Source organism: Metopolophium dirhodum, chromosome 7, assembly GCF_019925205.1.
Source record: "Metopolophium dirhodum isolate CAU chromosome 7, ASM1992520v1, whole genome shotgun sequence".
In the NCBI taxonomy this organism is placed as follows: Eukaryota; Metazoa; Arthropoda; class Insecta; order Hemiptera; family Aphididae; genus Metopolophium; species Metopolophium dirhodum.
Window position 1 is genome coordinate 17,343,986 of NC_083566.1, and position 18,068 is coordinate 17,362,053.

At 27.0% G+C, this 18,068-nt stretch overlaps 1 protein-coding gene across 4 annotated transcripts in view; it reads left to right on the forward strand.

The window, feature by feature from the left end:
- The first annotated feature begins 1,151 nt into the window (after window positions 1–1,151).
- LOC132949492 (uncharacterized) overlaps window positions 1,152–18,068 on the forward strand; it is a 32,683-nt gene continuing 15,766 nt past the window's right edge. The window contains exons 1-3 of one of the 4 annotated variants that reach the window (XM_061020410.1): window positions 12,259–12,275; window positions 12,680–12,739; window positions 15,494–15,596. In XM_061020410.1, coding sequence (XP_060876393.1) covers window positions 12,274–12,275; window positions 12,680–12,739; window positions 15,494–15,596 — 165 coding nt within the window. In that variant the 5' untranslated portion in view covers window positions 12,259–12,273. Of the gene's footprint in view, window positions 1,354–12,258; window positions 12,276–12,679; window positions 12,740–12,912; window positions 12,938–15,218; window positions 15,350–15,493; window positions 15,597–18,068 lie in introns of those variants that run through there. The other 3 variants (XM_061020412.1, XM_061020413.1, XM_061020411.1) reach the window with 3 other exon arrangements.

The window sequence follows — 18,068 nt, forward strand, 5'->3', positions numbered from 1 at the left end:
ATCGTTAGTTGTTGAAATATCTTTATAACTATAATTATTTATTTATTTTTTTACAAATATTTTCTGCAATATATAAAAAAAATATATAAATTTAAACTTTACAAAAATATCATGTTTAAAGTTTTAAACTTATAGTGTAATGTAAATTATATATTTTTTAAATAAATCTATATATAAAACAATTAGGTATAATAGATCAAGTTATAATATGCAAGATTAACCTAATGTAATTAAGAACTATAAATAAAAAAATCACAAAATATAAAACGTCTGCAAAAATAGTTTTTAATTTTCATAATAAGTACCTATTTGATTTCAATAATTTTTAAATATTTTAATGAGTCAGTAGAAATTGTCTTTAATAATTTGTTGGCAAGTACCTATAGCGATTGCTACATTTTTATGTTTTATGTTTTTCACTGTTAGTTAAATAATCTAAAATTAATTATAAATATTTTATTTTAAATAGGTTTTTAATGTGTTATTTGAGTTTTGAAGTTTTTAAATAGGTACGAATATTTTGTAAAATAACTGAATAAATGAATCACCAATATGTACATAGTAATTGAAAAAGTCGCATAATTTTGCTAATTTTAATAATATATTTATAATTATATTGTCGAGACTGTGTAGAAATATACGAATTAGATCAATTGGTTTTTCATATTCTGGAAATCAATATTATATACCTAAGTATATTATTGCATAATATAATATGATATAATATATCTAATTATCTAAATTAATATTCTTAATTTGATAATAAGAATGTGATATTTACTTGAGTCGTCATTTAATCGGTATCTATTTGAATGTACAATTTTATTTTCAAACAGTTTATATAATATAGTGAACAACTTCTATAATATTAATACCATCAAGATTTTAATGATATGTGTAGTTATATTATGAATTTAAATCGTTATATTTGTTACCGTTTAAACAAATTAAAAATCAACTAACTTATATTTACTCGTGTGTATAATAAAAAACATAAATTATATTATATACATGAAAAAATGTATTCGCTAAATATTCATACATTTTACGACTGGACAATTTCAGAGACGCACGGGGGGTACCGGCTATTTCTACCTATAGTAGAAGAGATGAATGTGACTAGTGAACCACAATATAAATACGTTGGAGACCTCAACGAGCTGGATCAGTATAGTGGGCACGTTAACTTTATGATGTTATTGTCACCTTCGGTATCCATTACGCATTGTTGTATCCTATAGTTCAACACCGACAAAATTTATATTATAATTCTATTTTGTTTATCATTTGTTCGTTGAATATATTGTTGTATCACAACATTGCTGTTTTTGGTTTTCATCACTTTTTGAAAAGGTAAGAGGAATGTTGCAATAATACATTTATTTAACGTAAAATGGTTTTAGAAAATTATTTTTAATATCGATTTATTTAAGTAACTTCCTTAATAAAATCCGAGATTATTTTTATTTTTTTTTTACTAGGCTCTTCATTAGTTTAAATTATGAGTGCATTAATATCGTCATATTTGATTTGTTTGTTTATTATCATTTTATCTTCAGTATAAATAATTGGACGTATTTCACCACAAGAATTTTAAAAGTTTTTTATGAGTTAAGATACAGTTGTACATTTATTTTTAATTTTTCAATAGGACCGAGTAAATTTTATTTATGTGACTTGAATGATTGTTGGATGAACTGTTAATTTCCATTTATAAGATTATAAATTAAATAAAAAATAATGATTTTCCATATCTTTATAAAGAACACGCCATTCGAAACTGTTTTTTTTTGTGATAAGCCAGTGAAAATTATTGAAATATTCACTTTAAGTATAAAACAAGCAATTCCTTTATATAATGACTACTATTAATTATGTTGATTTATAGTGCGTATAAAAAGCAACCCATATTAATACCTTAGTATTTTCATTTCTGCAAGAAAAATCCGTAGATATATATTAACATTTTTTCTTTAGTTTTAATCTACATAGATAGCGGTGGTAAAGACATATTTTGGAGTAAAGCCGATATTCGAGTTACGTGTCGAAACTATTCACTACTAGACCAAATCAAATGTGATTATAGAAAATAATACGCATCATTCGTATAGTATATATGTGATTATAACACAAACAAAATGACCCTGTAATAAATCGTTTTTCTAAACTAACCTAATCGAACGGTACGGATTATGACCTAAAGCAAAAAATAATAGATAATAATAATAATAATATGCCAGCAGATTTTAGAAGCTCCGATATTCCTGTCACATAAACTTGCGCGAGGCGCACGACCTCGAGCGGTATTTTTCGTTTTATTGTAGCAGTTGCCGGTTCATTAACTGCCGGTTTGATAATCGTGAGTGCTACTGACACGTCTATTGAACGCGTGAGACGAAATTCAAATCGCAAGCAATGACATCATTAAGGGCATTTATATAAATATAATGAAAATCTTAAGTATCGAGCAATGATAAATTTGAGAGTAAACACCGAGCTCGTTGAAATATCGAAAGTCGTTGAACGACTTCACAATAATAATTGAAGTTCAATAGGTAGGTGTTTATCACTCATTGGTATAATATGTCACATCGCGTCTTCTCAATCCCTTGTTATAATATACTCTGAACGTTATTTTATCGGAATATTCAAATATAGCCATTAAGTTCGGTAAAACCGGGATTGGATTGTATTGGAACAATGTTGTATTGTTTACGATTTTTATTCAAAATTCCGTATAGAAGGGATATGATGGGGTATTGTGTTTACATAATACTATATTATTATACACTCACAAGATTGTAGTGTACATTTATTTACGAATAATATATTTAAGGATTTTATGAATTCCAAGTTGCGAGTATTATTTGGTCAAGGTCGGAGTGTGAACTAGAATATTAAATAGTTTTTGTGATTTTGTTTTAATTTCACTGTTTGAATGAGATGGAATAAATGACAATTGATATTCTCAATGTCTTATAACTTTCTATGCCATCAGATATATTTCGTTAAAACGCGTCACCCATAAGTTGATGCGTTCATTTTGACCGACATCTGAAATCTTATTATGATACAATTTGATCTTTGGTTTTATTTCATTACTTATAATGTGAATATAATAATCATAGAATGATTAATATTAATATTTAAATGAATTATATTTCCCTGGTATTAACGCAAAAACATTTTTTATTTCAAAACAACATTTTGATTATTATATCAAATTTAGTGAATGTATGGTGAATCTGAAAAACAATTAAAGTTTAATAGAATTCTCAAGGATATTTGTATATATTTATTTTCATCAATATTGTAGTTAATAACAAAAATTGGTTTTAGTTTATTTAAATAAGTAATAGTGTTTTATTAAATTTTCAATTTTGTGCACGGTGTGATTAAATTAATGAAACCAAACTTTATGTTTTAACCAAACACAAAAAATAGACATTACTCATTAAATTAAATTAATATTGTAGTATCATAAATAAATGCACAATACATAATTTATATACACTATAATATTATATAGGAATCGTAATATTTTATTTAAAATATTACATGTCTACCACTAACATGCTTTGTTTTGTCAAATTAGTGTAAATTATTAATGCGTGTAGTATGATCTACCATATTATATTATTAATTTGATTTTTATATAACATGAATAATTTAGTCTTGTGGTTTAGGTATTTAAATCATTTTTTTGTTTGACGGGACTGGTTGTTGAAGGTACATAATTAAAAAAAAGTATTATTATTATTAGATCATAAAGGTTGTTTTGCACGTAAGTACCTATCTTGTGTACGAAGGCTGCTTTGGATTTGACTATGCTTCAAAATACATATTGAAGGTCAGTTTAGTTGGCATTTCAAATTCTGAACTAAGTAAATTGTAATTGATATCACGTTCACATTCGATCAGCTCTGCAGTAAAATAAAAATGAACCCATAATATTTAAATCGATTAAATTATAAAACGTACAGCAGCTTATCATTTGTCTCAATTTAATATATTATAATACACAATAAATTATTCAAAAAATATTCATCATTTACAACCTTTTAAAATTATTCACGTAATTACAGTGAAGGTACTGTCAAAGTTAGTTTTACGAGTTGCTGAATTTGCGTTTTAATGTCAAATGTTAATTTTTTGCTGTTATTATTTTCCATTAACATTCATTAACATTAACAAAACGACACGTGTTTTAGTTTAGACAATAAATATACCTCCCCCAAATTAAAATATATAATATTCAACGTTATTTTCACAACTCAATTCCACTGTGTACCTGTGTGGATGTGTACAGCGCGTATGCTGTATACAGTAGTCAATATTCGACAAATCCATTACCTGCATTTGCCAATATGCCAACCGTGAATTACAAAACATTTATAAATCATAATAAATACCGATATAGTATAATATTATTGTGTACGTACATCGCCAATAATAATAATATTGTTTGCCAAAAAAAAAATTAACTTCCAAACAAAATGGATTGGCTGTTACATAAAACGCAATCCTTTTGATAATCTCGAAACATTCATTGTATACTCGTACGTATACGTGTTTAGCTAGTGTATCAGTTTATTCGACTCAAAACGCTTTGCGAGCTAAGTAATCCTTATAAGTTATTTCTGAGCTTTGTGGATTAGAACAAGTTAGCTAAACGACGATTGGGTATTCTATATTGTATAAAATGTAGAATCCGCACAAAATTACAACACAGGGTGTAGGTATTTCAAAACGAGTGAAGGTGGTTTTTCGCCCGGAAATATATTATTATAACACACACTTTTAGATAGCTCTATACAATATTTTATACCTAAACTAGCCAACATAATAATATAGAAACATCATTAAAACATCCAAGGAACATTACCTACATTGTACAGACGTATCTATTATGGACCCATTTATTCCCATAATACCAGAGTTGAATTCCTGAACACCAATAAACATTTGTGTATTGTGGCTTTTAAAATTATAAAATACATCTGCAAACAGTTTTTGATACGCATAACCATAAATGGTAGTGATTATGCGTTTATATTTGTTAGTACAAAAAAAAAGTTCAGTTTCATTCATTTATTAGTGCATATACTGAACAACCGCCTAGGTACTTTAAAGTTCAAATGTCATTACAAAAATAATTAAGGGTAATATTCCATCGAGTCTATTAGGATTATATGTAATACATTACATATTATTATCTATTTATTATGCATATTGTATAATATGATATAAATTACAGACGTTGATCTTGACCTTGAGAACATGATCGTGTTGATAGACCATAGCGTCTTAACGGTTACCGTAGTTTTGAATATTAGTAAATAGTAGGGTGATTTTTTTTTTATAATAGACAAGGTACGTGATAAAATTTTGTCATCACAACGAACTGTACAAGTGAGGTCAAAGTGTACACGTATTAATCAAACCGATTTGTCTCGGGGAGATCATCGGAGACGAAACCAATGAACCATTTTCCATGTGGCCATACATAATTCGGCTTGGTTCCTCCGGGTTCCGAACCACGGGTTTTTCGTTTCCCGTGTTGACTTAACCTCGTCGCATTTACAATTTAAAGCATTCTTCGGCGGGACAAGAGGATTTTCTATAAAATAACAATAATAATTATATAAATATATCTAACATCAACAATGGCTTCAACTGTTCGCCAACTGGATATTCTTTATACTGGATATTCCTATATAGGTGCGAAAACTACACGATTGCCACTGTCTAGCCTAAAAAACTCCATGTTTTTTTTCGATACACATAATATTGTACCTATACTTGGTTCAAAAACACAAGGCCTGAATTATTTAAGAAACTAATAATATTTACACCGTATTATGTAAACGTGATTAATAGTATATTATGAAATATTCACGTTATCTATTTTTGTTTATCTAAATAGGTAATATTGAAAAAATTCCTTAGTAAGTGATACCGTACTAATATTATATATTTTTATTTTATATATATATATACATATTTTGTGACTCATAACCTAATGACTCATAATGTATTTAAGTAATATGTTATTTAAAAAATATTTTGTCGGCACAGTTTATGAAACTAACCTATATTAATTAATTAAATTCAAAATTATTTTAATAAGAAAGTTGTAGATACATAAAGTCATAAATATAATAGAATTTTTAAAAAAACGTTTGAATGTGGTTATTTAATGCATTCATGTACGATATACGTTGTATGTTTATAGTCATATAATACTCTAATTAGCAAAACAATTCATTTTGTGGAAATATCAAACATATTTTATTTTGAAATTATATAATTAACATTTGTTAGACAATTTACACATCGTTATATAAAAATAATAACATAATCTAAGTGACTGAGTAATTTAAGCGACTTTATTAAATTATACTTTTTTTTGTGCATAAATCACGGCACTACGAGTCGCTACGAGTATATTGCCCTTATTGGCAGCTCTATTATGTTATACACTTATACCTTTATAAAATTTTGATAATATAATGTCAGTATGATGTTCAAGGTACTTAATTATTGAAGTCTTAAATATTTATTTGCCGTATATTAATCTAAGTTTAATGTAAAATATACGGGTAAAAAAATTTATCAAACGCTTAAGGTATACTTAAATGTATTGTTTCTTTATAATAGTATAACGCTATTAACTTTATAAGTACTTACAATACTAATATTATAGTTATTTTATTTTTAAAACCTTAGAGGACGCTACCCATGCATTTGTTGTTTCCGTCTTTCACATGTATAGAGCAAATTTGCATTCACTAGTTTCAATAGTGTGCTGTTAGTTTTGATATTAGAATGAATGACCTATTATCAAACTTTTAGGTAAAAACAGTGTCTGTGCTTAAGTGTCGGTGATTTTCAATATTTAAATTTTCAAGCGATTTATGAGCATTTTTAATTTGTAATATTTCCCATACCCACATCTTTCTTAAAAATTAAAATATTGAAAAATCGCCGACGCTTAAGCACAAAATATAATGTTCTTACTTAAAAGATTTATTATAGCTGGTCAATTCACTCTAAATCAAAACTAACACCACACTATTGTAATACTAGTAAATAAAAAAAATATGTAATATTTATAAATATTACCTATACCATAAACATAAGAATAGTTATATATAATTCGCATTTGATTAATTTATGCATTACCTACCTATTTTACCAACTGAAAATATATTATTTTCATTGTCATATAAAAATTAAAAATAATTTATAAAGCAAACGTAAGTATATAGGTACTTATTTACTTTACTTTATTTCATCCAATACGTGACTTATACACGCACGAATAAATAATATTATTTTCATTGGAACCAAATTCATCATGATTCTTGATGATTAAATTTAAATAGCCAGACAAGACATAATAGCTGAATGTGTAGCACTCACCACTTGTATCGGTTTGCACACCGCTCACCTTGATTTAAGATAGTCTTGGTGGTCCATTATCATACTTAAATTTTAAATGTAGTATTAACTTCTTCAATAAATTATACGGGTTGTTGGTGATTTGTTTGTGTACTGTGTGCAAGGAAATTACTGAGGACATTGGGAACGGACTTTTCAAAGAACCAACTAGTCGCAATATTCATTCAATAGATAGGGCTACAGGAAACATTTGAAGCTTTTGAGTTTTTATCACTAGAAAGGGCTTACAGTATTTTTTCCCAGAAAAAATCGTCTATACTTTCTTGGCTCAACACAAAATAAAAAAAAAATGTATATATAATATACCATTATTTTAAATTAGGCGAATTTAAGACACACTTAAATTGTTGATATCAAAAGTGGTACCTATCACAAGAATATCGAATAAAAATAATATTGGTTTCGTATGCATTTTTCATATGTGTTAATACATTTTTTTATATTCATTTATATGGGAAAAATATAGGTTTTTATAATATTGAAGTAATGCATAATATTATCTTTGACTTCCAAAATAGTTAAATTTAAATATTTTATTCAGTATTAATTTAAAATCAGGATATAATTCATCATTATCTGTTTTTAATTATCATATAAAATAATATACAAATATTATGTGTATACTGTATAATGTGTATGCTTATAAAACATAATTTTCTTAAAATGTATTTTATTTTTATCACGAGTATTAAGTACCTATTTAATAGCGTCTTCAAAAGCACAAAAACAGTTTAAGACACTATTCATAAAAATAATGTACAAAGAATTTAATTTATTATTTTATAACAGAGTGTTCCCTTCTCTCTAGAATTCTAGTTTATTTTTATGGACAAGCGTCAGGCAATCTACTACAGTAACATGTTATTGTTTGTTTTAATCAGTAAGTTAATTATGTTATTTTTTTATATACCGGGAAAGTTGAAAAAATAAACAGCAATTTTAATTTTGTGTAAAAATAAAATAGGTATAACAATTAATAACAACAACACTTCTTAATTAAAGTTGTTGTTTATAATATTATTTAGAACAAACTATTGTTAACTGTTAAGTAATATTCTGTAGGAAACACGAGTAGGTATGTATAATACATAAGTATATCTATCTATGCATGTATTAAGTACGTCCTAGCTATATAGTTGTTATGAATTAAGTATTAACACATTAGGTATTTACACAACTTTTATCACTTAGTCTTTCCTGCAGTCCTGCGGTATATACTTATAATGAATCTATTTACATACATTTATAATGCATATGAACACTCTATAAGAAGTTTCGACCACGTATTACAATATCTTTACAGACGGTTGTCTGGTCGTGTGTATATACATAATATGCATAGGTATATGAGTTAAAACCTTTGAAGACAAAGCGTGAGTGTCGCTTAAAGTGTAGACGCACGTACGTAGAGTTTGAACGGATTATGTTGACATTTATGAGACATAAAACATGAAAAAAAAAAAAAAAAATTATAAATAAAACATTAACCGCGTGGAAAATCATTGCCAAATGTCAACGCAACAGCAGGACCCGTTTGACCACACGCGGGACAAGAGGATTAAGAGTCACGCGATGTACCTATGGATCTGCGGCGATTTGGATTAATGGTCATTCTTATTCCTCGTCTCTCGCAGTGTCCCTCTAACTAAATTGTATTCCGACCCAATGATTCATAATGTTGCCCGCACGCGTTACCGTCCACGACGGTACTTATACGCGCGAACCGTGGTATACCTACGTTAACCACGTTATCCGGATAGGTCAAGTTTGTCTTGTATTTATGTGTAACCACTATATAATAATATGCCCCGTCAGCCGAATCGACCGGTGACTAATCCACTTATTGAAAATGGTTACTGACCTCTGGCGTGATTTCGAAGTAATATATATATATACTTACACGTACGCTAGCTGGGAAGGATATAATGTGTGTGTATGTGTATGTTTGTGTATGCGTGTGTGCATACATGTAGTGCGGACAGAGAGATAAAAACGAATATCCTGAGAGATGTGCAAACACAACGTATAACGGGCAACCGTGCTGTTTACCGACTTTTGAAAAACCGTCTTGGGTTACTCTAATTGAAAATACTAGTCTGGCTATTGTGTGCCGTGTGGTGAAAAAAAACCACATACACATACACACTTCTATCCACTAGTTAACCACGTCTGGGTGAAAAAATAAAAATGTATCTACATAATACATCGTTATGTTTTTTGTATTATAAAATATTATTTATTATTTTAATTGGGGAACACCTTGCAATAACAATATCATACAACATAATATTATCATTACCTATTAATAATATAATATAATATTATGATGGAATAGGTTTATCTGCAGCATAAAATATTAGCGTGTCATTCATTGTGTTAAAATATTAATGCTCATGGAGCCATGGTAAAACAAGTTCGGTAAATGCGAACGCACATTGTAAACGAAAACGTCAAATATATAATATAGTACAGTAGACGTTTGTAATAGGTATACGTACGTGATATTTTACATTTGAAGTTCAATTTATCACGTTAACATTTTATTTCATTCCAATGTCTTGTTTCTAATATGACTGTAAGTTTTTACCTTTTATCTTATAGATATCGATCACATGCAATTTTTTAATTTATAAATAATATTTATGATTTTTTTGATACTTCAACAGTTTTTCAAATGTCTTATTTATTATGCAATATACAGTAACTCTGTTACTCCTTTTCTCTAATAATTAATGTATAATAATATGTACAGAAATAAAATATAGTATATGTTTGAATATACATGTCATAATAAAGTCAATAACAAAATATATTCACATTATACATTTTAACATTTTATTTCATTCACTTTTGTATTTGAGATCGCTATATTGTAAAGTTACTGAAAATATTTATTAACTGAAACATGCTCCCAAAGTCTCGATATTATTATAGCTGTTATAGGTGCAACATTTTTCATGTTTATCTAGTTTTATTTCTCGGAATTTATTGCTCTTATTTTCCTTTGTATATTGTTGTTTGTATTAATATCCTTTGAATATTATATAAAATGACAATTCAAAACTAGCTTTCTTCTTTATGTTGTGTACCTACCGATATAGGTAATTGATATCCTGAATTATAAATAAACAAATCTCAGTACTACTACTTATTTATTTCAAATTCCAGTTTAAATTGTATATAAGTACCCATATGCTTGAAAGTTAAAATATTGTGATTGTAAATAAATAATAATATGATTTTAAACTTATCATAACTTACAGTATGGTAATCTTGATATTAATAATTATTGATCTTAGGTAATTAAAACTTTTCAAATATTTATAAAAAAAATGTAATTATTATTATGCTTTTATAAATAATAATAATAATAATAATGGTACAATTCTATTTCTATGGTTTTATTAAAATAAAACGTTAAATATTTGCATTAGGTGGATGTCAACGCACCGTATGTTTTCTCTCTCTCTCTTTCCGGCCCACGCACAACATGGACAAATCGCATTTACGCAGAATCATTTTAGATTTTTTTTTATGTTTTTGAGTAATCTTAAAGTAAAATCACTTATTACAACATGAAAGAAAATAATATTTTTGAGGGTATGACGTATCGATTTTTTTAAATATTATCTTAAAACAGTTTGAACTTTAAACATCATTTAAATGTATAAAATTTTTTTTTTTTTTTATTGTCGATTACAAAGTCAAATAATAATAGAATATAAAACCGATATGTATAAGGTAATTCTATACTCTAAGATTACTCAAAAATCATAAAAAAACTATTTTAGGTGAAAGCATTTTTTCATGTTGTGCGTGAGTTTGAGCGAGAAAATAAATATTGTGCTGACATCCTCTTATAAATCAAATATTTTAACGTACTACCAATATTATGTTGTAATAAACAGTAAACACATTATTAAGTACAAATATTATTTTTTAATTTAATTTAAAAATTATCAATCGTATTCAATTATTATTTTTATTTACATAATATTTATGCAAGTGTATTTAATGTTCATAGACTGTTAATAAATTCAAATAATCAAGTATAATGGTTTTATTGTATTTTTGAACGATGACTGATAAATAATATAATAATATAATATGTTAATATTATGTTATTATTAATGTCATGTTTTTTTAGTACTTAGATAATTTAAAGATAATTATCTATTTTGGCACTAAAAATTTAAAAAAAAATTATTACATTTCAAATATATATTATATTATTTCAGTTTGAATTTTAATGTTGAATCACATGTTTATAACTTATAAAGTCATGTCATATTATTTATTAATATACTGTCTCAGTGTGGTTGTCCTTGTACATTCCCTCCACCGCCACTTACTGATTATATTGCACTCATCTATTCTATATTTCTATCCCACCTAAGCTTTCAAACTTACATAAATACAAATGATTAAATAATTGATTATCTGAGATTTTTAAGCCATATAGAAACATACATTTATTTTTAATTTGAGCTTAAATAATCTTAAAAGCATTTAAAATCATAATAAACGTAGGTTAGGTTAAGTAGGTTAGGTTTGGTGGCTCATTTAATATTATAGTTATAATTTTAAACTCATATTTCATAAATATCCATAATACTTATTGACTAGGACAAACCAAGTGGTGTATCCAAACTAATTTTTAGTGTTCTAACATAATATTATAATTTATAGTTGTTTTCTGTAGGTTATTAAATAATAATATTAGTATCTGTTGCATTGCATTCACAACACTTCACAAAGTTTCGTACTTCCATACACTTAGTTGAACAAGGAGAATGAAGTCAAACTAGTATGTGAGTCAGCAGTTAAAATTGCCAATCAGTAGGTAATATTGGTCTTTGGTATTTTAATACGATCATGATTCATGATAGTTCTTAGAACCTAAATACTATTTTTATTTACAATCTCTATTTTATAAACTAAATACATTATAGGATGAGAAATCTTTCAACGAAATGCTCGCAAGTTAATGGTTTTAAAAAGTTCAATTGTAGTTTAATAAATTTGAAAATAAAATAATGTAAAACTATGTTATTTTATAATTTAAATTAGCACAACGTATGATAAAACAATAATGAAAATCAAATATTAAAATTACGTCTTTATTATTATTAATTTTATGTGGGTATAGTGGGTACCTACTACCTATACACTATAGTTTTACTTCCTAGATAATATATTGATTTCACATTTTAAGGAATATTCAAGGAGTTTCTATGTTTATACGAGTTTTCCAAATCACAAGTGAAACTGTTGTGTAAGTATCTAAATCGGCTATCGTATGTATCCAAAGAAAAAAAGAACAGGATTATAATTCTTATACCAGTGGGCAAAAACAATTATTCAATTATAGACATGAAGTAATTCCTGAGTAATCCCAACGACGTATTTAAAATTGAAGCTAATTGAATAATGTTTGTGTACCTAAGCAAAATACATATTATCTACAACGAAAGTAAATATTAATTATTGTATAATATCTAAAATGTCAAATGATATAATATGTAATTATAGAACTTAGAGGTGTGTGTGTGTGTGTGTGTTATGTAAGTATCTTAATCAATTTATAATTTTTATAAATCTTTTCAACTATACCTTTTTATCTAAATGTTATTATCCTGTTATGTTCACTAACATACCGGCGATTGATCCGATGTCGACAACGTTAGAAACGCCAACAATATTATTATGGTTTTTTAAGTACCTATAGGCTATAATAGTCTATGTCTCTATTGTAATTTGTAGATACGTCCACGGCCTAGAGGTAAAATGTACTTGATATTGTTAAGTAAATAATTGAACTGTTATCGTATTCATATTTTCCAACAATATCGATGTGTAATACAAAATAATTTATGTCGAATAGTAGTAAAACCATAATATTACCATATTATAATATTATGTCACTTATATTATCTATCATGGCGTGTTTAAATGTATAATACACTCATAAATTAGTATTTAGTTATTAATTTTAAATAACAAACGCCATATTTTATTCAAAATACATATTATTTAACATAATATAAGAAATCTGACTGTACAATAAATTATTGTCGTGATTCCGTTAGAGACATATTTGCTTTACTTATTGTAGATGATCTAGGTAATTCGTATTTACGGCCGCTATTTGGAATGATTTCCGAGCACTCGGTGTTCGGAATCCCACGCTAGATAGTATAACGTTGATGCATTAATTTGACTCGGAAATTATACTATTAAAAAAATTTAGCACCAGAATATTGTCTACGACTCTCAAGTGTTGGTATTTTTTTGCGCGTTTATTAAGTTACTGATGCATTATATTATGTAACAGTTTGAAAATAAATTCCGGAGACACTAAATAACTCGAAACTCAAGGAATACAGCAACAGAGAATATTCATTGAGATTCAGGATAAACATATAAAAATTACGGATAACACATTCTGTTAGAATCTATAATTTTTCTAGGAATCCGTACTCTTATTTAAACTATACAAATCGAGAATTTGTATTTATCGTGTAAACTGTACTTGGGCAGAACCGCTATCAAATCCGTTAATCGTTATACAAATAATTTGTTTGCATAATATCGCGTGTACAAAGTGTGATCAAAACAAATTAATTTTATTCATGTATAAGCTATATAATACGAACAGAATATATAATGGCTCATATGATTTTAGAACTAGTAATATTGAAAACAAAATATAAGATAACATATTGTAGCGTAACAATTAATACCGATAGCGTCACTAACTATTTATTGCACTCCCATTTACTCATTATGACGTTTGACTGAACGCGAAATCGCGGGAGGTATATTTTATACTAATCGCTACACTATAACTCATTATTGAGACGTCATCGAAGTGCCTACGGATTTCGAAATTATAATATACTTATTTCACGGTCGGGATCGTTGGTACCTGTCTATAGTGTATACGGAATTGACGGTCTGCACATCGCATACATAATAAATATTAATATTTTACTTCTAAAGGCCATAATATGCACAATCGAATAATAATAATAATATTATATTCAAACTGTATAAACATAATAATATTACACACATTTTGCGTGTCGCGATCGCTCCGTGGTCCGCCGCCACAAGCCACAATCGAAGGTCGTCGTTTTCCGAGTATTACGACCTGCAAGTACCTATACAATGTATGTATAATGTCCTGCATATACTGCCGACTGTCTGGATGTGTCTCGACCGTATGGGTGGTTGGGGTTGGGGCTGGTGGTGGGGATGGTGATTGGGATGGGGAGTAGACGACGAGGAAGAAGACATAAAACACTGCAAATAATATAATATATAAAATAACCGAACGACTCCATACATTATATTTTTCCCTTGCCGTGGACGACAAAGTTTTGAGAACAAGTACCTAATACCTATACCATAAACAAACATGGTACATGACCTTTTCGACGTGGTCGACGTTCTTGTGGTGGTCGTCGTCGATATTGTACAATTGAAGCGCGCAAATTCCGATCATACTCACATTGTGTTTGATCTGTGTGCGTTTTTTTTACCATCTTTTATTTTATATTTTTTACCATCGTAATATTTTTGTTTTGTTTTTGTTGTGGACTATTGTATTTTAGTCGTTTCCCTCTCTTCGTTTTTCCTGAGGGTTTGGCCTTGTCGAACGACAAATTTCCATGTTTTTTCATAGTCATAAAAACGTAGCACGCAGCCCCTCGAGGGTCAATTAACGACTGGTTTACTCCACTTTGCGAAGTATTACGAACATTTAGTACTACTGTTCCTGATCTAAATGTGTTAAAGATTTCGTATCGCTTTGATCAAAACGTAATAAACAAAAAATATAATTTAATTCCCGAATGGATCTTTCGCGATCGAAGGTTAAGAGGTGCGAATCATGATTTCCAACCGTCCAATTGGACAATAATACTCATTATGTGTTTTGGGGGACCCGTGAAACGATTTAAATTATTTTTAAACATCACTCGCTATAATACAGTATTCGGTATATCTTATAGTTTTTTTTTTTCAGTTTGAATGCAGTCGTTTTGAAGTGTAATAGCACAAAAATGAAAAAATGTTTGACATCTACTCAATGGACCCTGCAAATCTTCATTCCTGTTTGTTTACTTTGGGTGAGTACACAAAATAATAAATATAAACGGATTATGATTTCATTGTTAGGTATAAACTATAGTAACAATAGGTATGACGTAAAATAGTTTCGGCCACTCGTGTAGCATAGAATAGATAAGAATGTTTAATCACTAGGTATATAAACGGATTGTATATGCATATACTTACACTATATCATATTAATTATAAAATATAAGCATTAAGGCATAATAAATTATTAAATTATGCTTTGTTCACTTAGGAAGAGCACAAAGCACATTTTAATTATGCTAAAATAAAATATATAATTAAAACAACAAATAATTGTGAAATAAAATACAGTTTCTACTTTGTACTCAAGTTTGTTTCCATTTATAATGATATAGTATTATTATTTTCCATGAATTCTTTTAGAATAATTATTAGAAACGAAAGCTCATTCAAAGAAGTCAAGTGTAGTGTTTGAATACTATGCTTAAAGTATTTATTTTAACATTTCACATAATTTAAAATATACATGGTATAATATGTTCCTTCAACCGTGCTTTTCATTTTATTAAAAAAATATATAACAACAGAACACCAAGACGCAAATTATTCTATAATAAAAGAATGTTAAAAGTTTAAAAAAATATTTAATTACGATTTATTTCTTATTAATTGTAGGGTGTTCATAAATTTTTTATTATACAAGAAGTATTATATTTTATTATCTATAGCGAGTAGATATAGTACGGCTATATACATCTATTGTCTATATACAATATAGCTTTTAAAAATAATAACAATTAACAAAAGATTGTAAATGTACATAGTTCGATATTAAGACGCTGGGTACATATGTACAAATTTTAAAAATATGTAAAATGGCTGAAGCATATATTTTATTGAGTAATTTAAAGTATATACTAAGGTATTATGAAACAGGTTTTTAGTGAACATAATTTATGAATTTTACATTCATAATTAAATGATCTGTAACTATAACATACAAATATATGACTAGTAATTATATTGTAGCGAATAACACGATAACATGTGGCCAAAATATAATAAATCAATTTATTTAAAACGTGTGATTAATACATTTAGTTATTGATTTTTGATTATAGTTTTTGAAGATAATTTGTATTATTAATTATAGTTTATTATATGTAATAATAAAAAAAATACCTTCGTAAAAAATAATATATTGTATTTTTATATAGATATACATTTTGTTATAAGTGTTTTTATTTCTCAATTAAAGAAATGTAGACATTAAAAAATAATGCTACCTACTAAAGTTACATGAGCACAATATGATGCATCACTTTAAAATCAATTTCGTTTCGATTTATATAAAAATAAGTTGTTTGAGTAAAAGTATGTATACTAGCAATCAGCAGATTATACTAAGCGTACTAGCTTAACTAATATTTATTTAGTTGTTTGCAACTACCATACAAAAAAAAAATTGCTTAAAAAATGTGATTTTAATGTGTTGTACGGAACCGGTTCAGATAAAAATTAGGTTGGCCGAATATTGTCACCTTTTTGGAATATTTAATTTCGTCACATCTACAATATATAATGGAATTTATGCAACACTAACGAACTTAAATAATATCGTTTTTGGCACCTACGTAGACCATTGTTAAAATGACATAAATAATATTATCAGATCGGGGAACTTCGCCTTCAGTGAACTCATACATTTAAAATCCGTTTCCATCGCAACGCCCTTTTTGTACTAATAAATATACAAATTGAATAACTTACAACGACAACAAAAGTATTCGGTCGTGTGTTCAAATAAAAATTATGATTTAAGATTTAAAGAATTTATTAAATTGTATGATAAACTATATTCTCGTTTAAAAATAAATCATATTTATGTTCATTGAAAGAATATACGTATATATTTTTTGTATATAATAATATTATGTCTGTTATAACTTATAACTATTATTACTATATATAATATGTATTGTGTATTTGTGTATACGAATAACGAATGTAGGTATATACATTTAAACAATTTTTGTCGACAGTATTTTCTACAATTTGATGATCTTATAATAGATTAAAAATGTAAAAAATCCATTTTTATTTAATTTAAAATAATAAACAAGTCAAGAAATATCTAACATAATCAATTTTACAAAATGTTTACTTTTTCGTATTTATTTTCATTTTCCGAATTTATGTTAATTAGGATTTAGGATTAATAAAAGTAATAATAATGAAGTACTTATTAATTATTATTATGTAAATGTTAATATTATAAATACAAATATAATATTATTAACAAAATAACATTCATTGCAGTTTATAAAATAATTAAATAAAATGATTGTAGTCTTACATGAATGTAGCTTAAAAGTACATAATGTAACAGTTTATAACTCATGTCATGTTGTAGAAGATTTTGTGAAATTAAGTTATACTTTATTTATATTCTAAGAATAAGGAAAAACTATTGATTTTATAACCATGTACATTTTATTTTG